The sequence below is a fragment of the Notolepis coatsorum genome (assembly GCF_963971535.1).
Source record: "Notolepis coatsorum genome assembly, chromosome: 10".
Lineage (NCBI taxonomy): Eukaryota > Metazoa > Chordata > Actinopteri > Aulopiformes > Paralepididae > Notolepis > Notolepis coatsorum.
In genome coordinates this window covers 116267234-116293667 of record NC_140174.1, presented here as the reverse complement: position 1 = coordinate 116293667, position 26434 = coordinate 116267234, and the positions used below count along the sequence as shown (strand labels likewise).

At 42.0% G+C, this 26434-nt stretch overlaps 1 protein-coding gene across 1 annotated transcript in view; it reads left to right on the top strand.

The window, feature by feature from the left end:
* The window catches only part of atxn2 (ataxin 2), a 250745-nt gene that overhangs the window by 189457 nt on the left and 34854 nt on the right, over positions 1–26434 (top strand). Inside the window, exons 17-20 of the mRNA XM_084323938.1 lie at positions 5532–5595; positions 9377–9523; positions 21871–21888; positions 26246–26312. Of these exons, the coding sequence (XP_084180064.1) occupies positions 5532–5595; positions 9377–9523; positions 21871–21888; positions 26246–26312 (296 nt within the window). The remainder of the gene's footprint in view (positions 1–5531; positions 5596–9376; positions 9524–21870; positions 21889–26245; positions 26313–26434) is intronic.

The window sequence follows — 26434 nt, the reverse complement described above, 5'->3', positions numbered from 1 at the left end:
ACGATGGACTTGATCACATATATTTTATGAGTTTAAAAAAAAATTATATATAATTTTTTTTTTTCTTTTTTTAATTTTTTTTTTTCAAAAACGTGCCGAACCGTGAACAGGGCGTGAAGAAGGTTGAAATACAGGAGAATCCCGGGAAAAACGGGAGGGTTGACGGCTATGGTAGCCGGACTCCATCTCAACACACTGGATGATCAATCGCTCGCCCTAACTCAATAAACAACGTTATTTGGATGTATATAGTATTATACAACCTGGAAATGGTTCATCAGGATCAACATCCCATAATCGAAAACGGTCTACTCCACGCTGATCGTCCAACGGCGCGAGGAACATACGGTAAGATTCAGCGTTATTTTCTAAAGTATTCCATATAAACTGCTATGATGAACATATGACCCACTCTGGATGAATCATCTAACGCTGCCCACGGAATTATAAACGATCCCCCGCCCATCCGGTCATCATCAGATCATACGTAGATCATTCTAGAAGTACGTCCAGTTGACATTTTTCATCTTGCGCCGATCGCTACCAAACTGTATTTCATCATCAATATAATGCATTTAGGGCTATAAATCACGTTCTGAAGAAAGCTGCAGAAAACGATAAAAACATACTTATACTTTAGACCATATTTTAGTATGAATATGTGAATGAAAAAGTTTAACGTTGCTACACCCTGAACAATACATATAGGACATTGAATGGGCCATAATAATGGCAATGTAGCAATAGAATTTAAAAAGTTATAGCCCTGCAAAGAAGGGGAACTTCTCCATAGACAAATAGAGCTGGCGAGGGATGGTAAATTATGAATTTAACCCATGGCGATTAAAGTGTTAATCAGAACGTTATTTGCGTTATCAATTGTTTTTAAGCTCAATAAACGTCTTTCTCACATTTGTCCGGGAGATCTCTGGGTAACAGTACTGTATATTTGCATATCATATGTCACAAATGTAACATTACTATGTAGTATGTCATGTATGTCACTATGAATTGAAAATGGGGGACCCTGATGTAAACAAGACGAAAGTCTTTTTCTGGTCTGCATCCCCTTAACAATTGTGTGTATTGAGCTGTACTGTATTGTACCCATTTTGCAATCTGTTAAATATTGATTGATTGTTATTAACAGATTGCAGAATGGGTACAATACAGTACAGCTCAATACACACAATTGTTAAGGGGATGCAGACCAGAAAAAGACTTTCGTCTTGTTTACATCAGGGTCCCCCATTTTCAATTCATCATAACATATATGACACACATGACATACAGATAGACAATACTGCTACATCTATACATTTATGACATACCAGATTTACAAATACAGTAGCCCAGGGGTGGCCAACCAGTCAGAGACTAAGAGCCACAAAAAAATGACTGTGGTACCACAAAGAGCCACACCATATACCAGCGTTTCTCAACTTTTTTTTCAGTCACGGCACCCTTCATGTGTTTATAGGTCTCACCCTCTGGCCTCTGAAGTTGCTAATGTCTTTTTTATTTGGGCCTCACAGGGTTAAAAGTACCCTGTGAGACCCACGGTTGCAAAATTACAAAATCACTTTTAGCCATTTAAAAAAATAATGTTTATTTAAAAAATGTTAAAGGGGAACTATTTTACTATTTCTTTCACTATTTGGGCACTTTTACACAATTCCTGTGAGTCTATGGAACACCTAGGTTTTTTTCAAAAAAAATGCATTGTTTTGTATTTCTAATCAAGTACTAAAAACCGCATTTTTCTACCTCAAGATCTTAAGCCGTTTTGAGGCTGGGCTCCAACCACTGTGTGGCCTGGTGCCAACTGCCACATCAACTGCCACATTATTATGCAGCTGAGAAATCTCTGACATCACAGATATGCACATTTTCAGATGACTCAGTTCAGTGAGGGTGAATATTGTGAGAGGAGAATTGGAAGAATTCGCCAATATGAGAATTAGAGACATATATCCTATTAATATAAGTCCACATAGCTAAGAAACAATGGTAAACACTGAAAAAAGCCATTTATAAGATAGTTCCCCTTTAAGCACATGTATAGTCAATTGGTCCTGTTGTTCAGCCTCACAATGCTATTTGATAGTAAATGTGTTTATATGTCCCACCCTCTGGCCTCTGAAGTTGCTAATTTCTTTTTAATTTGGGCCTCACAGGGTTAACCTCTTAAGCCCGAGATATACAGTAAAAGTGTATATTTTCAGCATTATGTTTGTTTACCAATTATTTGAACTGTTATTAGTGAAATATAAGATTATAGAAATCTCAGGGCATTGAGTCGGAAACCGGCGCATATTGACAGGAGGAAGTGGCACAGCCAAAAGTGAGTGTAGTCTTTTGAAGGAAGAGACTCGGGGCTTTCAAATTTCGAAAAACTACCCTACCCAGCTCACACCAGCCCCTGTCAATCATCTGACTTCTGGATTTACTTTTTAATTTCTCTTATTTTTTGGGATTATCTCCCACAAACCTGAACGTTATTGCCATAAAACAGAACGCAGTTAGTTTCTCTACCTTTCTGTGAACATCTTGCAAAAAACGGTGTTGCAATATGATGAAGAATGGTGGAGAAATTTACATTATAAAAAAGATGGCAGAATTCAGTACTGTATCTACAAAACCTTCTGTTTAATCATCTTCCCTTTATTCATTTGCTTAGATTTTTCAGGTCTGGTCAATTTTAGCATGGTGTTATTTACAGTCAAAGATAATTTTTTTTTTAAATAGAATTGATATTCTCCTTTGGTTCATTACAATTTACTCAAGCCTAGTAACAGACACACTATTTCTGACACTGATCCATATATGTCCCTAGATTCAGATACCAAGAACATGCAAATGGCCCATTTAAATTTTTTTTTAAATGTTTATTCTACGTCCTTATGGAATGAGTGACATAAAAAAAAAATAAAAAAGTAAAAAAAAATAATAAAAACGTTTTTTTTTTATTTAAAAAAAAAAAGAATTATGGATGGAAGAGCCGCACATTGACGGGCAAAGAGCCGCATGCGGCTCGCGAGCCGCGGGTTGGCCACCCCTGCAGTAGCCTATTGTTTGTGATACAAAAATAGTCTAAAAAGAGTATATACATTTGACGAAGAAACTGTACATTGGAGGTGGGTGGGATGGGGGGGGGTTGTAACTGTACATTGGATTATCGACACAACCTTACTTGGTCCCAAGGAGAGGGTCTCGTGTATTAAATAAAGTTTTCATTCATTCATTCACTCTGGATCTTGTAAATCCAGTAGCAATACACACAATTGTTAAGGGGATGCAGACTAGAGAAAGGTGTTTGTCTTGTTTACATCATCAGGGTCCCCCATTTTCAATTCATAGTGACATTTATGACATACACAACATACATGACATCATGACATTTATGACATAGGGACATACATGCCTTACAGGTATATAGTAATAGTACTGTTACATTTGTCACATATGCGATATGCAAATATACAGTACTGTTACCCAGAGATCCTAACAGTAAATATATACATATGATGAGGAGGAGACTGTACATTAGGAGGGGGTGAGTGGGTGGTAAAAAAATATATACAAACGGTGGGGAGGAGACTGTCCATTGTTGTTGCAAAACGTGTTTAGTCCCTTGTTTGTATGATAACAAGCCGTTTAGTTCATGGTTCAAAGTAATGGGAAAAGGGTGCTAGCTCGCCATCAATCAGAAGCTAGCCACAAGACTTGCATTATTTCACGCTCTCCAGCACACAGCCTCCCTGCCTGGCACAACAACCACAACAGTAGGGTCTATAGTCACAGTCAGGACAGTAGGCTCTACAAGTAGGCTCCCTTAAAACGCTAACGCTATTAAAAAAAAAATACAGTGGAGGTTAAAATAAGAATATGACTTGGCCAGAAAAAAAGTTCAGTCAGGAGTACTGTGCCCCAGTCTGGAGCAGAAGCCTGCACGTTAAAAAAGTTGATGCGGCTACTAACAACGCCCTCCGGATCATCACTGGATGCCTGAAGGCTACACCCGTCTTCCTGCTGCCAGTCCTTGCAGGAATCGCACCAGCTGGCCTACGACGAGAGGCTGCCACTCTCGCCCTAGCAAGGAAGGCAGTGAAGCATGACTGGCACATCCTACACAACACCACAACAACAACAGCACCTATGAGCAGACTCAAGTCCCGCCACCCCTACAACAAGGTGGCACAAGAGATGCTCCGTTCCACCACTGAGGACCTATCCAGAAATGGATGGCTGGCGGCAGCCTGGAAGAGAGAGTGGGAGAGTGCTGGGCCAACCCGTATCCACCACCACATCTGGGATCCAGGAGATGGCGCCACAGGAGACTATCTTCCACGCCGGCAATGGGTTCTGCTGAACCGTTTAAGATCTGGGGTTGGTCGCTTTAAAGCATCATTAAAGAAGTGGGGCCTGGCAGACAGCGCTGCATGTGAGTGTGGAGACCCTGAGCAGACTGTTGACCACATCCTGACCATCTGCCCCCTATACAAACCACCCTCGGAAGCCAGCCTCTTTGATGTGGGACCAGAGTTAAGGGCATGGCTACAAGATACGGAGTTGGACCTCTGACGTTACACGAAAGAAGAAGATGACATACAGATAGACAATACTGCTACATCTACATTTATGACATACCAGATTTACAAATACAGTATTGTTTGTGATACAATAAGAGTCTAAAAAGGAGAGTATATACATTTGACGAAGAAACTACATTGGAGGAGGTTGGGTGGAGGGGGGGGGGCTGTACATTGGAGGCGGTTGGGTGGGGGGGGGGGGGGGGGTGTAACTGTACATTGGATTATCAACGAAACCAAAACAAGTAGGCACCCTTAAAACGCTAATGCTATTAAAAAAAAATACAGTGGAGGTTAAAATAAGAATATGACTTGGCCTGTTCAGTCAGGAGATTTTTTTTTGTTTTAATCCCTGTGTACTGAATAGTTTGTAGTATTGAGCTGGTATATAAGACATGTACTGAATAGTTTGCAGTATTGAGCTGGTATATAAGACATGTACTGAATAGTTTGTAGTATTGCGCTGTGACATGTACTGAATAGTTTGCAGTATTGAGCTTGTATATAAGACATGTACTGAATAGTTTGTAGTATTGAGCTGCGACATGTACTGAATAGTTTGTTGTATTGAGCTGGTATATAAGACATGTACTGAATAGTTTGTAGTATTGAGCTGCTATATATAAGACATGTACTGAATAGTTTGTAGTATTGAGCTGCTATATATAAGACATGTACTGAATAGTTTGTAGTATTGAGCTGCTATATATACTGTAAGACATGTACTGAATAGTTTGTAGTATTGAGCTGGTATATAAGACATGTACTGAATAGTTTGTAGTATTGAGCTGGTATATAAGACATGTACTGAATAGTTTGTAGTATTGAGCTGCTATATAAGACATGTACTGAATAGTTTGTAGTATTGAGCTGGTATATATGACATGTACTGAATAGTTCGTAGTATGAACTCATGCTCTTTCTCTCTCCTCCCTTCAGTCAAGTGAGAAAGTCGACCCTGAACCCTAACGCCCATGAGTTCAAGCCCAGGTTCAATACACAGGTCAGTAGAAGGCACACGCGCGCACACGCACACACAGTGAGCAGTCGGTATACAAATAAAAAAGCCTTAAAGGAAAAAGCCAACATTTTGGGAAATTAGCTTATTTGCCATCTTCCCTGGAGTTAGACAAGAAGATACATACCTGTGTTGTCTCTGTGTGTGTGTTAGGCTTAGGGAACGCCCGCTCCGTTAGCTTAGCTTAGCTTCATCACTGGAAGTGGGTCAGACCTGTACCCTGAAGTTCCCTACAGTCACGAAATACACTCTAAATACAACTCCAAAACGTTCCTGTAAACATGTTGTGACCTGTGTATTTACCACCTGGAGAAATAAAAAATAATTGAATTAGATAATTACGTTTTCTAAGCAAATATACTCTGAACAATTTTTTGCCGAACCACTCCTCTCGGGGCGCAGTCAGTGATTTCACGCAACACAGTGATACTTACTAACGTGACGCCGTATTTGTTTACATTCTCATTTCATTCAAAGGATCCGAACCGATTGATGTTTATGGATACCATGACTTAAAATCCTCTTACCTTGACTATTAAAAGCCTCCCCAATTTAGAAAACAGTATTCCCATGGCTGGTGTTGATATGCTGCTACTGTAGCTAACGAAAACCAACAACCGGACACTCAAGCAGATAACTAGGCTAACTTTCTGTCGGGGGATTTCAAAATAAAAGAGCGACGTCTAAAGCAGAGGAAATACGTTTATTTTGTACATTATCTAACGTTAACACGAACCTAAACTAACTTTAGGTTAGATGTAACGTTAGTTTAGGTTCGTGTTAACGAACGTTGTCTTTTTTCGGCCTATTTATGAATCGTTTTCAAATAAACGCTAGATTATCGATAGTATATGTGTATGTGTGCACGATGGTGCCGCGCGCTGAAAATCGATTCTCTCAGTTCCTGATCGCTTTTACAGTCAAACAGCCATATCACATTATAGGGGGAAAGCTTATATCTCCGTGAAAACGGGTCTGATTATCCTAATACTGGTAAAATAGATTCCTTACCTGAGATCAGATGGTATCCAAATGGATTATTCCAATTCCTGATCGCTATTCTGAAAATCGATCCTTTTATTGATCCACCGCGTATACTGTAAAACACATAATCCCCGCTGCTCTGAGGGTCCAGAATGAAGCTGATCGACTCCGGTCACATGCGTGAGAAGTAAAATGCGCTTTTTTCACATCTGAGCGCCTGGAGTGGCTGATTTACCAACGGTAGACTCGGTTGATGAAATATGAATTCAGATCGCTAGTAAAAACGAGTGTCATGTACGAAGGTCTAACGACCGCACCGAATAGTATCTGGAGCAGGCTGTACATGAACAGAAACAGCCTCTCTCAGTAAATGCTTTCAAAATAGTCCTGGGCAGGTAGGTAATAATAAACACAAGACGTTGTTCCAAAAATAGTAAATTATATTTATTATCCTGTGGCAGGAATTCAAACCTCCACTTGATATATGAATATGTAGCAAAGGGAAAAAACAACCCACAAACAATTAACAAGCAGGGAGAAGGGTAAGGGGAGAACAAACAAGGTAAATATAATAATCACAACAATTAACAAACAGGGAGAAGGGTAAGGGGAGAACAAACAAGGTAAGTATAATAATAAAGTAAACTAGATAAGCGCCCACGGACACTCACCAACCAGCCAGAGGTTGGTACTGGGGAAAAAAAAACAGCAAAGGTACCAAAGGTACTATTCCACACTCAGTGGGATTTAGGCCTAAAGCCAACAAGAGGATACTTACTCCAATGGAGGAGTGGCGCAGAGGCCAACAATATCTATATACATATACTAGTACTTTAGTCCACCCGAAGCAGCAGCTAAGCACAGTATCAATTCCACCACAGTGGCAAGCAATGGCAACCTCACTCTTCTCTGGTCACTGGCAATTGACAGAATGAGGCGCCCCGACGTGTGTGTGCTGTCAGGTATTTGGCTACCCATCCCTCTCGAGGTGATTGCCATCAGCTGTCATTCATTAGGCAATCAGCACTCTTCAGTAGGAATGGGCAGCACCTGACAGGGAGAGAAAAGAGACAGCATTAGCTCTCATGTTCACACACACACACACATCACATACAAAACATAACACATTAAATATACTAACCTGATGTTCAGAAGGTGTCATAAATACAGTAATAATGGTAATGACCAACCCACGTACCCAGGTACGTCACAACGAGAAAAAACGAATATTCTCGTGATGGGCATTCAACCCGCGGGGGGTAAACCCGAGAAAACTTGGGTTGGGCAATCAAAGTGTTAAACGTGCGGTTTCGTTTTTGCGGTCAACAAAACGTGACGTCATCTGAATTTTTTTTTGCACATTGTACCGAAAGTTGGCACCGGCGGATCTCACGTGAATCGATACTCGGTAGTACCGACGTGTTTCGGTAGGTACCTTTTAAAAGTACCGAATTCGGTACCCATCCCTAATGCGTGAAATCACTGACTGCCCCCCGAGAGGAGTGGTTCGGCAAAACAGAGTATATTTGCTTAGAAAACGTAATTGTCTAATTCAATAATTTTTTATTTCTCCAGGTGGTAAATACACGGGTCACAACATGATTACAGGAATGTTTTGGAGTTGTATTTCGTGACTGTAGGGATCTTCAGGGTACAGGTCTGACCCACTTCCAGTGATGAAGCTAAGCTAACGGAGCGGGCGTTCCCTTAGCCTAACGCACGCACAGAGACAACAAAGGTATGTATCTTCTTGTCTAACTCCAGGGAAGATGGCAAATAAGCTAATTTCCCAAAATGTTGGCGTTTTCCTTTAACATTGAGCGTTAAAGCTGAGAGTTAATGGAACATTGGCACCCTGTGGCCGTGAGATGTAACTGCACCTTGTTTAAATAAGATAAGATCATTTCCTTTATTTATCCCCTTGGGGAAATTCGGGCAGCATGGGGGAGGGGAGGTACAGGTATGTGTAGGGTAATAGAAGAAAGCCATAAATATAGGCAATCAAATTAAAATCGCAATCCAAAAAATATGACAAAGATAAATGGTAATCTAATCATCTAAACAAATCTATTCATGACATTTAAGACATGCATGACATACAGATATATATATATATCTGACTCTGAGCACCTGAAGACTGTGCTATTAAACCAGGAAGTGCAACACTGTCAGCAGAGTAGAGCCTCCACTACTGCAGTGCCCTGCGCTGCAACACAACTAACACAAGAGTGAACAAAAAACGCTCATGGACAGTCTGTCATTGACTGCTCGCTTGTGTTCGTTGGATTCGTTTTGGATTATTTGGGCTCGCCAAACAAACTGTCAAAACGTACACTGACCCGCGGTCTCACTTTGACTGAACTCTCTTGTGTTGTCGCTGACTCGCTGTGTGTCAGACTCTGGAGGCACCCGCCCACCTCTACCTCTGATTGGCTTACCATGACATTTTACTCAACCTCAGCCAATCGCGCTGAGGTTGGCTGAGAACAACAGTATGGCTCTCTGCGCAAAGATCTGTCTGATGAAAAAAACAGCTTCAATCATACAGTAACGCGCCGCATTTTTTGGCAGTAACGGTAACTGCGTTACTGAAAAAACTAACGCAGTTAGTAATGCCGTTATTCCCATCACTGATTGTAAGTAAGGGTGCAACTAGCACCGTGCAATCCATTCTTTGTGGATCTAGCCCAATACGTATTGTATTGGGACACCTGGGTAGTTTTTTTAAAACGTGCCGTACAGACCCTTGACCTTTGACCTTGTGCGTGTGTCCCGTCTGCAGCCCAAGCCGGCCAACACGCCCACGCCCCCGAGGCCCCAGGGCCAGCCCAGCCCCTCCATCATGGTCCAGCAGCCGCCCACCGTGTACGGTCAGACCGTCTGCTTCCCACAGATGTACCCGCTCACCCCCGTCAGCCCCGGAGTACAGGTGAGACGCACACACACACACACAGAGACACACACACGCACAGAGACACACACACACACAGAGACACACACACACACAGAGACACACACACACACACACAGAGACACACACACACACAGAGACACACACACACACACACAGAGACACACACACACACAGAGACACACACACACACAGAGACACACACACACACAGAGACACACACACACACAGAGACACACGCACGCACACACAGAGACACACGCACGCACACACAGAGACACACACACACACAGAGACACACACACACACACACAGAGACACACGCACACAGAGACACACACACGCACAGAGACACACACACACAGAGACACACACACACACACACAGAGACACACACACGCACAGAGACACACACACGCACACACAGAGACACACACAGAGACACACACACGCACACACAGAGACACACACACGCACAGAGACACACACAGAGACACACACACACACAGAGACACACACACACACAGAGACACACACACAGAGACACACACAGAGACACACAGAGACACACACACACACACACAGAGACACACGCACACACACACAGAGACACACACACACACACACAGAGACACACACACACACACACAGAGACACACGCACACACACACAGAGACACACACACACACACACAGAGACACACGCACGCACACACAGAGACACACGCACGCACACACCGAGACACACACACACACACAGAGACACACACACCGAGACACACACACACACAGAGACACACGCACGCACACACAGAGACACACACACCGAGACACACACACAGAGACACACGCACGCACACACAGAGACACACGCACGCACACACAGAGACACACGTGCGCGCGCACACACAGAGACGCACACGCACAGACACACACAGAGACGCACACGCACACAGAGACACACACACACACAGAGACACACACACACACAGAGACACACACACACACAGAGACACACGTGCGCGCGCACACACAGAGACGCACACGCACAGACACACACAGAGACGCACACGCACACAGAGACACACACATACACAGAGACACACACACACACAGAGACACACGCACGCACACACAGAGACACACGCGCGCACACACAGAGACGCACACGTGCGCGCGCACACACAGAGACGCACAGAGGCGCACAGACGCACAAAGAAGCACACACACAGAGACGCACACACACACACAGACGCACGCACACACAGAGACACGCATGCGCGCACACACACACAGACGCACGCGCACAGACACACACAGAGACGCACAGAGGCGCACACACACAGAGACGCACAGAGGCGCACACACACAGAGACGCACAGAGGCGCACACACACAGAGACGCACACACAGACGCACAGAGACGCACGCACACACGGAGACGCACACACACACAGAGAAGCACACACACAGAGACGCACACACAGACGCACAGAGACGCACGCACACACAGAGACGCACAGAGACGCACACGCACACAGAGACGCACGCACACACAGAGACACACACACACAGAGACACACAGACACACACACACACAGAGACACACACACACAGAGACACACAGACACACACACACACAGAGATGCACACACACACACACAAGGGCCTGATGGGTCTATATTGGTGGTCAGATTATTATGATATTGGCCTTTGATGACTATTCCAGGGTTCCCCGCGATAATGATGATTCTGGGGCAAGTTGTGCGATTTGACCATCTGTTCTCCAGTCTCCGAGATGTCATTACTCTGCACAATAGTACTCTATAGGTTGCATCTCGAGGGCCACCGTGACGCACGAAAGCTGTGAATCTCAAATACAACTTTGACAGATTCCCTCACAGAGATGATATTAACGTTACATATTATTTGGATTCACTTAACCTCTTAACTCATTGAGATCCACGCCCTTTCCCCATCTTTACTGGCTAGTGCCAGCTTTTCTTGACCATTTTCACGATATTTCACGATCTTTGCGGAGATATTGTATATTATAGCTATGTTGACAATAGTATGGCTCATTTGACAGACACTATTTCTAGTCCAACATGTAAAAAAGAGTTTGTTTCTACACACTGTAGTTTGTAGTTTATTAATCGCCCATTTCCAAAATAATCCAGTCTTTTTCCATAGATCGCGAGATAAGACGCGTTATATGCAATAAGCAGGGTTCGTACGGGTGCTGGACATCCTTGAAAATGCTTGTATTTCAATGTGGTGTTTTCAAGGTTTGAAAAGTGCTTGAATCGTGTATAAAGTGCTGGAAAGTTATTGAAATTGTAATTGCACTGTATATACTTTCATAATAAATCGCTATCTGACTGAATAGTTAGGTTTTTAGAAATCAAATAATCTATAAAAGAAAGAAAGAAAATTTCGGAGATTGCTTTTCACGTAAAAAGGGGGGGGGGGGGTCCTCTCTCGAGTTTCGCCACTCGCGTGCCCGCCCCGCCAACGGCACCCCCTGCCCCTCCTGAAAGCTTGCTTTAATCCCAGTAACATTAGCGAGCTAACGTTAGCAAGCTTCTTAATACATTTTTTAAGATGTTAGCAAGCTAGTGAGCTAGCGTTGCCACAGACGGCTATGTTTATTGTTCATGTTGACAACGACAAGCGACACAGTATATTAACACTTTGAGTGCCACGGACGAGACATCTCGTTAGTTCATGCCAACCGTTGAGTGCCACCCGACGAGAGATCTAGTTTTTAATCGTTATTTTTTTTATTAGCGATTTCCATTCATATTTCATCAATCTAGCCTCACGTTACCACTGGAACTCTCTCTGAGCTCCATTGGGAAAATACCGCCCCCCTATCGTCTCTCCGGATGGTCGGATGTAGAAAAAAAATCCGGCTTCCACATTTTACTTCTCAGGCATGTAACTCCAGCCGATCGGATTCATTGTGGACCATCAGAACAGCGGAGAATATGTGTTTCGAGTACCCAGCGTTGGATCAATAAACGCGATCGATATTTGGAATGGCGATCAGGAATTGGAATAATCTTTTTGGAGAACATCTGATCTGAGGTAAGGAATCTATTTTACCAGTCTTGGGATAATCAGAGCTTTTTTCACCTATATATCAGCGTGTCCCATATGTGTGTGTGTGTGTGCGATCAGGAAATAAGATAATCGATTTTACAGCCTGCTTATATAGCGTGCATAAGTACACATATACTATCGATAATCGAGCGTTTATTTGAAAACGATTCATAAATAGGCCGAAAAATGACGACGTGTTTTGTGTATTCCACTAAAGGGCGATTATCACAGAATCTTTATATTTTCCTGAAACTTTCAAAAAACTAATGACTGCAAACAAGTCATTGATAAGCGACGGCCATATTGGACACATAATTTAAGATATAGTTTATGCGTTTGCAAATATGAGAGGTCTGTCATTGAAGTGGGTGGTGGCACGCAACGGGGTTCCGGGGGAACCGGTGTTAAGGTGAGTTAATAAATTCACTGCTCCGCTCTGATAAACTGACTCTTCGGTCAGAGCGTCCAGTCTGCACAACTTGAGTGTGCTTGCTCTGACACACTGAAAGCCAATTTACCTTCAAACAAGTTTCGTTTAGCTAACGCCATTATGCATCGGAGCTGTGGTTTCGCTGTGATCAACATGGCTAACAAGCAAATCAATTCTTTCTATTTTAAGGAATGTTCTGTAGGATATGTCGGCAACATAAGAATCCAGGCAGCTACTAGGGGTAGCTGTTTGTGTGAAATAACAAGAGAGGAGGAGACTAGAATGTGCGTCAACTAACTGTGCGTCTGTATTGCAACCAATAACATGGGCATCATATAGCTTACATCCTGGTCCCTGCTGGGACGTACCAACTGAACACACCACTGTGGGGGGTTATATAAAAATCCTAGGTTGATTTGATTTTGTATACATTTTAAGGCTCAATGAGCTGATTGCCTGCCTACCTCAAAGACTGTTCTCTTATTTTGCACATTTTCAGTAAATATTTGATTGAAATTGAAGTTTTATCTGGTGATTATTTGAGTGATTGTTTCATATTGGCTCAGCCAGGTCTGGTGATGATGCCTACAATTTTTTTTTTTTTTTTATATAAATACAGTTCGAGAGTTGAAGAACATATTTAGTATAACAGCGAACAGATATAATAACTCTAATTGTAAGAATTCTGTATTTAAAAAAGGCTGGTTTGAAACAGTTTGTCCTCTCTCCACAGAGGAGAGGTGGGGGCTGGGTTTATTTTAGCATCTGAATAGAGCTGCGTGTTGGGATTCAGATTCACTGAGCCAGGTAAAGGCATTCACACAGAGAGAGTCATTAACGTTAACAATGGACGCATTCAGGTGAGGGTAGTTGTCCACGCTCCCCCCCCCCCCCCAAACTAGCTGAAATGTGAACATCTTTAAGAGGCATTTTCTCCCCTTGAGTAATCTAGACAACAGACTGCTTTACAAGATTTAAATGAATATATGATATTCAAAACATTCTCAGATTTCAAAGTATGACACATCATTTGAAAGCTTACATTCTGTACTTTCACAATCTGGAAAAATCTGGAAAATGAAAATATAGACATGTGGGCTAAAGCACTGGTCGCGGTCACATATAGGATGCCATGTCTACATAATTTTGGTTGTTTATAGCACAATAACATCTGATTTAATGTGATGGAAAAAGTAAAATTATAATTGAGTAAATATTTAATTTACCACAACCGCATAAGATGCTGGAAAAGCTTGAAAATGCACCTTGAAAAAGCTTGAAAAGTGCTTGAATTTTGCTTTGGAAAAGGTGTAAGAACCCTGAATAAGCCCAAATCGTTCTGGTTGATCCCCTGAAACCCCAAATACTCCCAAATCAAAGGTGTATATATACCCTGTACATATGTGCCTTCACGAAATCATCAAGGGGGGGGGGGGGGGGGGGGTGGTAGTAGTCTTACCCCGGAAACCTGATCGTTAGAAGAAGCTTGGTTTAGGTCCGGTAAAATAAGACACTGTGATCATTACAGAAACATGTTTCAGGTTCGGTAAAATAGACATAGAATATACTTTACCTTAGCCAGAAGGTACTCCAAAAAGAATAATTCCAATGATCCCATCGGCGATCGCGATTACTCATTAGGCGAGCAGATTTCCTAGCAATTGCTCTGCAAGACCTCCTTCCCCTCAGAGCGAGTCTTGACAGTCCAGTTCAGACATTGTCTCTACTAATCCCTTTCTATCAGAGTTCAAAAGGTAGGCGATACTGTCACCTGGTGAGATTGATCGGCATTGCAATTCCAATGTAGGCACACGAGCCAGGGACACCTAGAGCAGCGGTTCCCAAACTTTCCTGTCACCTCCCGACCTAGCTGATGCACCCCCAATGCCCTACATAAAAAATACAACAGTCTATTCATAGGCACACTAAAGGCATCAGGTTTAATCCAATAAGAAGTTAAGAACACATACCAAAAGTGCAGTAGGCCTATGAGCTCTCACGTTCACAAAAATTGGGAGAATAATAATGTTACGAATTAAACAGTATCTTCGCACAACAATTAACCAGCTATATCAATAAACAGCAGTTATTAACGAAAATGTAGGTAACACCAGTCATTTTACTCAAATTGCAACAAATAAAATACTTCACCACACGAAAGAACAAAATGAGAATTACTGGCATAGGCTCAGAAACAGATTGGCCAAAAAACTAAAACAAAACGCATTTTCATGGATTTTCAAGTGCAGTGGGCTGCAGAAAGAGAGAGCGAGGGGGCAGAGAGGGAGTGGAAGGGAGAGAGAGAGAAAGACAGGATTATTCCCAGTGCCTGAGATTAATCATTGCGATTGGTTTTGCTTGGGTTTATGTTGTTTTCTCTGTTATGTGGAGTCATGTTCTACCTGTGTTTAATTGTAAATGAATATATTAAAACCAGCACGAACATGGTAGCAATAATAATATTGATGGTTAATTACTTACTCTCGTTAACCGGGTGGGCCGTCACGCACTCGAGCGCACTTCGCAGCACTTTGCCCTCGTCTAACGGCTTAATGCGACGGATGGGCCTGCATCTGTGCACAAAGCTCTGCAAAGTTTGGTGATTTGGCTTGAAGACAGTTGAATACGCAAGTCCTTCTCAACATCATGCAGTCTGGCGATATTTTGTCTTCAATGCTGTGAGCAGAGAATCCAGCCTCACAATAAATAGGTTTTGGCGAAGGGCATTACAATCCGCACGGCTTGCTTTGCCAGGTATGCTGTCATTGCCTCGGTCCAAAAGTCCACAAGTGGCTTTCGTTTGAACTGCAGCAGCAGCAGCTCCATCAGATGGCCGATCAGCTGTTGCTGCGGTTGTAGTGACAGTTGTGGGAAACTTCAAATGGGTTGAATCCACGTCTGAGATGCATCCATAGGTGGGAAATATGTCCGTAGCTGCTCAGTGAGTTGGTTGAGGTGTTCTGTTATTAGGCTGTTTACAGGTTTACCCATGACAACTTAGTTTCATCTCCAAGAACGCATGAAGTGTGGAAACACACTAATAACATACGATTAATATACGCTGCCACAATAATAACGTCCCGGTCGTGCGCCTATGGCCTTTTGGCAGGAAGTAAAGTGCATTTTGGATTTTTTTTTTATTATTATTATTATTAAAACGTGCGTTTTTTATTGAAACGTTTAGTAAATTTCATGATTTACACAGTGAAAATCCCCATTTGAAATAATGTATCTTAGTTATATTTATTAGTAAAATAACACCATAGCACAGCCATTAGCCTTTTCATGTCACGCACCCCCAAGAGGGCTCTCGCGCACCACAAGGGGTGCACGCACCACAGTTTGGGAACCGCTGACCTAGAGTGATCCGGATGAACGTTTAGAATGGGGATCAAAGGAAAAAGATCAAAGGATCTAAAAACGTATTATTATGTTTTTGGCGCTCAAGCGTTGGCGGTGAAACGCATAATATTACGTGTTTGGCCATCAAAGAGTTAAGCCCGAGCCATATTTTCAGAAACTTCGCCTAAAAGTACTTACCCAAGTAAATGGAAGATTGCTCCACTTCTACAAGGTCCATTGGCATGTTCTTCTAGGGACATCTATGGAGCTCAGGGAATGTATTCCCAGTGTCAGAAATAGTGTGTCTGTTACTATGCTTGAGTAAATTGTAATTAACCAAAGGAGAATATAAATATAATAATTTTTCTTCCATCTTTGACTGTGAATAACACCATGCTAACATTGACCAGAAGCCACTGAGCTCATTCAGCACCTTCTTGAGATCATGTGTACTAAAAATCTAAGCAAATTAATAAAGGGCAGATGATTTACAGGGCATTTTGTAGATACAGTACTGAATTTTTACATCTGGACACATGCAATTTGAAATATGATTATAGAATATCAAGCCTATATTATTATGGCCAAGTCATACATCTATGAATCGGGCCAAATCTCCTCTTTCCAATGGCAGAGTTCAATCTGGATTTAGTATCACCAGGCGCCCGTTAGAGGGCAGCAAAGACCGTGAATGAGATCTACTGTAAGTACAGTTACTTTTGTATAATGTCTATAGCTCTGGCATTTTTCACCGGATTGCAACACGTATTTTTTCTAGACGTTCGCAGAAAGGTAAAGAAACAATATACGTTGTATTTTATGGCAACAACATTGAGGTTTTTTCGACCCTGTGAGATATAAACACACAGAAAAATGGTTGGACTTCTGTTGTCGGCGGGCAGGTGTTAACTGGGTAGTGTAGTTTTAGTCCCCGACTAAAGATTTGGATAGTCGACTTTGATAGTATAATTTTTTTTATTTTATCATTCCATTTGGGCTGTGGGGGGTGCTTAACCCTTTATTTGCCAATGACGTGTTACCACGTCATTCTCCGCCATGCGTAATCTGCCAATGACGCCGTAAGGCGTCTTTGAGATCAATATTTCAAAAATCTGTCATGTCAATCATATTTCACCCACGGAGACTTGAGATCTCCTGTTGATCTCCTCTCAACTCTCCAACGGTTCAAGAGCGCCATCTGGTGGCCGATCGGCGGATCGCCCAAACAGCAAATGAGAGGCAGGAAGTGGTGCTCATCCATATTCGGTCCGGCCACTCGCTATCGCTCGCGGGACTCAAGCTCGACACACTGGATAGCGATCCGTTGCCAATAACTCTATAAACAACATGATTTGGACGTATATATTATTATACAACCTGGAAATGGATCGCATATATCAACATCCCATAATCGCGAACTTCCTGCTCCACGCTGACCACCCAACGGTCAGAGGAAGCTGCGGTAAGTTTCAGCTTGTTTGCTTATTATGATCCATATAAACTGCTGTGATCTATGTGTCGCCCATACTACATAAATGATTTAACGCCGGCCACGGACTTATAAACCCCCCCCCCCCCCCCCTCCGGTCACCAGCAGATGATGAGGCATGACGTTTAGGACCTTGTACAATTGAACATTTTAATCTGACGTCAATCGGTATCAAACTACATTTGATGATGTAATATATGTATTTATGGCTATAAATCACGTTCTGCAGAATGCTGCAGAAAACGATAAAAACATATTTATACTTTAGACCGTATTTATTATGAATATGTGAATGAAAAAGTAGAACGTTGCTACATCCTAAACGATAGATACTTGACGTTGAATGGGCCATAGTAATGTCAATTTAGCAATACAATTTAAAAAGTTATAGCCCTGCAAAGAAGGGGAACATCTCCATAGACTTACAGTGCTGGCAGACAGTGGATTAAGATCAGAATACAGGGTTCGTACGGGTGCTGGAAATCCTTGAAAATGCTTGTATTTCAATGTGTTGTTTTCAAGGTTTTAAATGTGCTTGAATTGTGTATAAAGTGCTGGAAAGTTATTGAAATTGTAATTGCACTTTATACCTTCATAATAAATTGCTATCTGACTGAATAGTTTGGTTTTTAGATAAAGAAATAAAATAAGTCGGAGCGACTCGAGCGAGCCTAATTGCGTTTGCCTTTCACGCTAAATGAAATTTGGCTGGGCTTGCCCCGTAGTGTTTTTTTTACCTGTGCCATCTGAGAACAGCGCGCGTGTGTGTGTGTGTGTGTGGCCAACATGCCGGGAGGCTGCCGTTTTATGAGCTCTGGCTTGGAGATATAAAATATAATTCATGGTTAAAAAGAGGAGAACATCCCAGAGTAGCCATGTGCAGAAAGGACTTTCGAGCCACATGAAAGGTGAGCCCATGAGCCATGGATGTTGTTAACGTGACTTGGCCTGGCTCGCCAGGTACTACTAAGTTCGAGACTACAAGTGCTCCACACCTGTCTCTGTAAATGTTCGTTATAAAAATACCACTTCAATAATCGAAATAGTCAAGTAACAGGCAGAATACACTATTGGAATTACAAACTCGTGTTTACCGGACTCTGTTTTTCACCGCAGTGTTTTGAAATAGGCAGCATGTAGCCTAGCCTAACGTTAGCTAATTCCCTTCCATGTATTTCAAAACATAAAAACTTGTTGTGTATTTAATTTTTATAACAGAACATTTACGGAGACTGGTGTGGAACTGGTGTGGGGCAGTTGTAGTCTGGAACGCAGTAACGTACTGTATACGTGTATGTCATGTATGTTATTATGAATAAAAAATGGGGGACCCTGATGTAAACAAGACGTACTGTATTGTACCCATTCTGCAATCTGTTAATAACGTTTTCAATCAATCAAACGTGACGAGCCAGGCCAAATTTAGCATGTTAATTTATGGAATATGCAATCTAACAGCTAACGTGAACTTTACAGTAAATTACATGGATAATAATGTTAAGGTAGTTAGTTCATTCCTGTAGGTACTAGGTAGGCCATCATTAGGCTCTCAAATTCATAGGCAGTAGCCTATAAATGAAAATGAAATATAAATTTTGTATACATACATAAGGCTCAAGGGGCTGAGTGCCTGCCTACCTCAAAGTCTGTTCTCTTATTTAGCAAATTTTCAGTAAATATTTGATTGAAATTGAAGTTTTATCTGGTGATTATTTGAGTTATTGTTTACCTACAGGAATGAACTAACTACCTTAACATTATTATCCATGTAATTTACTGTAAAGTTCACGTTAGCTGTTAGATTGCATATTCCATAAATTAACATGCTAAAATTGGCCTGGCTCGTCACGTTTGATTGATTGATTGAAAACTTTATTAACAGATTGCAGAATGGGTACAATACAGTATGGCTCAATACACACAATTGTTAAGGAGATGCAGACCAGAGAAATACTTTCGTCTTGTTTACATCAGGGTCCCCCATGTTCAATTCATCATGACATTTATGACATACACGACATACAGATATACTGCATAACACATCGGCTCAGCCAGTTTATATATGATGCCAAGTCTACATAATTTTGGTTGTTTATAGCACAATAACATCTGATTTAATGTGATGGAAGAAGTGAAATAATCATTTTGAGTAAATATTTAATTTACCACAGCCACATAAGATGCTGGAAAATCTTGAAAATGCACCTTGAAAATGCTTGAAAAGTGCTTGCATTTTGCCTTGGAAAAGGTGTACAAACCCTGAGAATAATCCCTGGCAGATAAAGGGTTAATGTCTGAAGGAGTCGACTGAAGGCTCCTTGTCCTCTGCAAAAGCATGCAATTGGTCCACTGGTACATCTCTCTATATTTGTCTAGTCTAGTGTGTTCATTAGACGGGTGAAATCCTCTTTCAGTGCCTCTGTGCCTGTTTTCTTAGGCAGTTAGCCTCGCTGGTATGCGCGCCATTAGCGTTAGCCACGCTTCTAGGCCTCTTTGGTTTTGGAAAGAATAATAATAATAAATAATTTTTTATTTTTTGCATTCGACTAAGAGGTTGGCAAGCTATTGTCGGCACACAATGGCCCTCAGAATACGCTGTAATTAAAGTGCCGTGTTTGATGCATACAATAAATACATAGGTCATTATTATTATATAACTACACTGTTGTAAGCCCTGCAAAAAACAAATAAGATGAGACATAGTACGTAAGTCCTTTTACATTATTTTACTACTGGTGACACAACCAGGCGTGTCCCATTTCCTCAGTGAGGACTTCAACCCCTCCCCCTTGTAGCTCCGTTCTGAAGGTCCACTAGCCAGTCGAGGGCGCTCCAAAACCAGGGTTAGGGCCAAGGGAAGGGGATTGGGATTGGGCCCATGTTTTTTTTTTTACAAGACTGGCAGGTCTTGTATCTATCAAATCGGGACCTTGTGATAATCAATGTCGATACCCAGCCCTAATATACACACACACGCACACACACACATACACATACACACACACACACGCATACACACACATTTCAGAAACCCTCATCATTGTCACCAGGTTTCTCAGCATGGTATCCTCTCTGTCTCATTCTCTCTCTCTGTCTCCCTCTGTATGTCTGTATCTCTCATTCTCTCTCTGTCTCCCTCTGTATCTCTCTGTATCTCTCTGTCTCTCATTCTCTCTCTGTCTCATTCTCTCTCTCTGTCTCATGCTCTCTCTGTCTCTCATTCTCTCTGTCTCTCATTCTCTCCCTCTGTCTCATTCTCTCTATCTCATGCTCTCTCTCTCTCTCGGTCTCTCATTCTCTGTGTCCTCTCTCTCCTCATTCTCTCTATCTGTCTCCGTCTCTCTCGTCTCATTCTCTCTGTCTATCTCTCCGACTGTCTCTGTCTCTCATTCTCTCTCTGTCTCATTCTCTCTCTCTGTCTCTCTATCTCTGTCTCATTCTCTCTCTGTCTCTCTGTCTGTTTTTCTGGATGATTATCTCTCCCTCCTGTTGTCACTTTATTATTCTGTGTATGTCCGTGTGTGTGTGTGCGCGTGCATGCAAGTTTGCTCGCACGTGCACCTTCTCGTGCCACTTCTCATACCCTTTTCAAGCCTTTCAGGTGGAGAGTGATTGTGCCAGTCAGTTGAAGTGCCTGAGTGAGTGAGTGAGTGAATGAATGAATGTGTTGACGTCTGTGAATGAATGAACTGACTGTATAGGTTGAATTTGGAGAGAGGGGGGGGGGGGTGTTGTGATTTAAGGTTTTTGATTCTGACGCGTCGTAAGGATGTGTAAATATTGGAAGTAATGCAGATTTTTACATGATGCAAAACATGGATATTTTTTGCAGTACTGGACTACATCTTTTTTTTTATTGCTTTAAGAAATATTGGTGATCCAACATCAGTCATTTGCTAGAAAAAAAACAGGAAAAAAAAAAAACTACTTTGTGACGAACTAAAGAATGGTTTTCTCCTTCTTCTTCCTCTCCCCCCTCCCTCCCTCTTTCTCTCCATTAGAAAAGCATAATCTGGAAGGTTTGTGAATTTTCTAAACTTTCTACTTTAAAAAAAATTATTATCCATTTTCTTGTCCCCCCCCCCCCCCCCCCGACCAACATGCAGAGAGAGATGTTTTGCTTGCTTGATAAAAGACAAAATAATTAACAGCCGTCAGATGTTGGTTTGCCAACTTCTTACTGCAATCCACCGTGGGTAGAGTCTTTAAATGGCTGCTTTTTTAAATGGCTGCTTTTTTTTTTATATGGCTGCTTTTTTTAGCGCTTTTATCCAAAGTGCTTTACAATTTGTTACTCACATTTTACCCATTCACTCACACATTCACTCACCGACGGCGGAGGCAACCATGCAAGGTGTCAACCTGCTCATCGGGATCAATTAGGGGTTAAGTATCTTTTGGGGGGAATTAACTGATCGAAAATTAATCTAATCGAATCGTGGTCAAATGAAGATATTTCATGATGCATTGAATCGTTGCCTGAAGAATCGTTACACTCCTACTTTCTACTGAACGCACTGGCATCTACCTTATTGTCTGACTCTGTAGAAGACGGTACGCACATTTCACATAATGTTGGCATGTTCCTTTTAAGGCATGTTGCGTCAACCACTAGACTATGTACTGTGGGGTCAGTTACTGCAGACTGCTGTGAAGAGAGGACTCCAAGACATGAACCAAGCCTAGTCCTCAACTGAAACCTCTTAACCATTTGAAGATTTCAGCGCGTTCATGGTCTAGGAGGAGTCTTTTAAGCTTCCTTCAGCCCAGAACACGCAATGTGAGAAATGTGCTTTCATGCAGAATCCCAGCTCCTTTCAGGGACCTACTATACGTTGACCGTTGACCCTTGAAACACCATGCAAGCTATCTTTCCCCGTGGATCTGAAAGTAGCAAATGACAACAACTAGTTGTCAAACACCACCACCATCACAGTAAGTCAAAGTGACTTTATAAACACCATCACAGTAAGTCAAAGTGACTTTATAAACACCAACACCACAGTAAGTCAAAGTGACTTTATAAACACCATCACAGTAAGTCAAAGTGACTTTATAAACACCAACACCATCACAGTAAGTCAAAGTGACTTTATAAACACCATCACCACAGTAAGTCAAAGTGACTTTATAAACACCAACACCATCACAGTAAGTCAAAGTGACTTTATAAACACCATCACCACAGTAAGTCAAAGTGACTTTATAAACACCATCACAGTAAGTCAAAGTGACTTTATAAACACCAACACCATCACAGTAAGTCAAAGTGACTTTATAAACACCATCACCACAGTAAGTCAAAGTGACTTTATAAACACCAACATCACAGTAAGTCAAAGTGACTTTATAAACACCAACACCACAGTAAGTCAAAGTGACTTTATAAACACCAACACCACAGTAAGTCAAAGTGACTTTATAAACACCAACACCACAGTAAGTCAAAGTGACTTTATAAACACCACCACAGTAAGTCAAAGTGACTTTATAAACACCACCACAGTAAGTCAAAGTGACTTTATAAACACCACCACAGTAAGTCAAAGTGATTTTATAAACACCATCACAGTAAGTCAAAGTGACTTTATAAACACCATCACAGTAAGTCAAAGTGACTTTATAAACACCACCACAGTAAGTCAAAGTGACTTTATAAACACCATCACAGTAAGTCAAAGTGACTTTATAAACACCATCACAGTAAGTCAAAGTGATTTTATAAACACCATCACAGTAAGTCAAAGTGACTTTATAAACACCAACATCACAGTAAGTCAAAGTGACTTTATAAACACATCACAGTAAGTCAAAGTGACTTTATAAACACCAACACCACAGTAAGTCAAAGTGACTTTATAAACACCAACACAGTAAGTCAAAGTGACTTTATAAACACCAACACCATCACAGTAAGTCAAAGTGACTTTATAAACACCAACACCATAGTAAGTCAAAGTGACTTTATAAACACCACCACCATCACAGTAAGTCAAAGTGACTTTATAAACACCATCACAGTAAGTCAAAGTGACTTTATAAACACCAACACCACAGTAAGTCAAAGTGACTTTATAAACACCATCACAGTAAGTCAAAGTGACTTTATAAACACCATCACAGTAAGTCAAAGTGACTTTATAAACACCAACACCACAGTAAGTCAAAGTGACTTTATAAACTACCATTTTCGCCATGAATCCTTTTCTGAACGTGCAGTTTTCTGACCCAAGGGGAGAGCTAGCTTGCGTATTGCTACATGGTTACATGACCCGTAAGCTAGCCCCTTACCCTTTAAGCTAGCCCCTGACCCGTTAAGCTAGCCCCTGATGTGTTAAACTAGCCCCTGACCTCTTAAGCTAGCCCCTGACATGTTAAGCTAGCCTCTGACCCCCTAAACTAGCCCCTAACCCGCTAAGCTAGCCTCTGACCCCCTAAGCTAGCCTCTGACCTGTTAAGCTAGCCTCTGACCCCTTAAGCTAGCCCCTGACCCGTTAAGCTAGCCCCTTACCCTTTAAACTAGCCCCTGACCCCTTAAGCTAGCCCCTGATGTGTTAAACTAGCCCCTGACCCCTTAAGCTAGCCCCTGACATGTTAAGCTAGCCTCTGACCCCCTAAGCTAGCCCCTAACCCGCTAAGCTAGCCCCTTACCCCCTAAGCCATAGGTGTCAAACTCACGGCCCGCGGGCCAAATCCGGCCCGCCACGTCATTTGATGTGGCCCCCCAAGAGCTCAGGTAAAAAAAAAAAAAAAAAAAAACATTTTTTTTTTTACATTAATATTGGGTTAAAAAATAGCAGTGTTAAAATAATTGTGGGTTAATGCGTTAATAAAGCTTTAACTTTGACAGCCTTAGTTATTACACATTCTTACACATACATGTATGTTGAACATCTGAGGTAACAAAGGAAAAAAGCCAAAAGCACTTACTCCTCAGACATTCTTTGACAATTTTACAGACCAAAATACAAAAAAGATCCAGGCGGAATAGGTAACAAAGGGTTGAAGAAATATTGTCTGAACTGTCAGATGCAAACTGGCTGTGTGACATAACCGAGCATCTCGCTCAATTGAATAAGAAGCTGTAGGGACGCAAACAAGTCCCACCCAAAATTTGACCAATATAGTTGTGAACTGAGACAACCCTTATTTTGTTATTTTTGAGTACAGTTACAGTTGTGTGTTCATGCAGACACATAATAGCAATTTCATTACGAATTGAAAATGGGGGACCCTGATGTAAACAAGTCGAAAGTCTTTCTCTGGTCTGCATCCCCTTAACAATTGTGTGTATTGAGCTGTACTGTACTGTACCCATTCTGCAATCTGTTAATTAAAGTTAATTAAACTATCTTCCATTAGTTGGATGTATGGCCTCTGCAAGGTTGTGTGCAGCCATTTGTTTTCGTAACATCTGCTACATCTGTCCCACGTGTTCTTTGCAGCTCACAGTTGTTAGTTCTGCCCCTCTTGACTGTGACAAAAAGGGTTTGAACAAACTTAATGTCATAGCTTGTATTTGATGATATTCTTCTTTGTTATTTACTTGAATGGTTTGATCATTGATTGGTGGAGTAATATGGGGTTCTGATAAACTAAAATTATTTGTTAAAATAACATAAGCTAACATATATTTTTACATTTATGCAAATGAATATGCAATATGTATAACTTGAATAAGTAATAAATACAGAAACACCATGTTTAACAATATGTAAATGTGTAGCTACATTTATTTTACATACATTAACATTTATACGGTCTTTGGCCCTTTGAGGGCAACCATAATGCTGATGTGGCCCTCTGTGAAAATGAGTTTGACACCCCTGCCCTAAGCTAACCCCTGACCCATTAAGCTAGTCTCTGACCCCCTAAACTAGCCTCTGACCCGTTAAGCTAACCCCTTACCCGTTAAGCTAGCCTCTGACCCCCGAAGCTAGCCCCTGATGTGTTAAACTAGCCCCTGACCCCTTAAGCTAGCCCCTGACATGTTAAGCTAGCCCCTGACTCGTTAAGCTAGCCCCTGACCCGTTAAACTAGCCCCTGACCCCCTAAGCTAGCCCCTGACCCCCTAAGCTAGCCCCTGGCCCGTTAAGCTAGCCCCTGACCCCCTAAGATAGCTCCTGACCCGTTAAGCTAGCCCCTGACCCCCTAAGATAGCTCCTGACCCGTTAAGCTAGCCTCTGACCCCCTAAGCTAGCCTCTGACCCCCTACGCTGACCCATGGTTTTAAGAAACGCTGATCTCTTCAGACAAGGCTTAATTCATGTCTCTGAAACCAGCCCTCAAGTGTTGACATTGAATCTGAGTGACATAAGGAGTCGTTTCAGTGACAATCAAATGTTCCTCTTCATTCTCTCCTCTTCCTCATCTCAGTCTCCAGCTATGTACCACGTTCAGATGCCTCACATGACCGTCAGCCAGTCCAAACCCTACAGACCAGGTAAAGGTGAGAACTGCCCCTCTGTGGCTTTCTCTCTCTCCGTCTCTCTTTCTCTCTCTCTGACTCTAGACCCCCCCCCCCCCCCATCACTGATTCCAGGATATATTCTTATGACATAAACC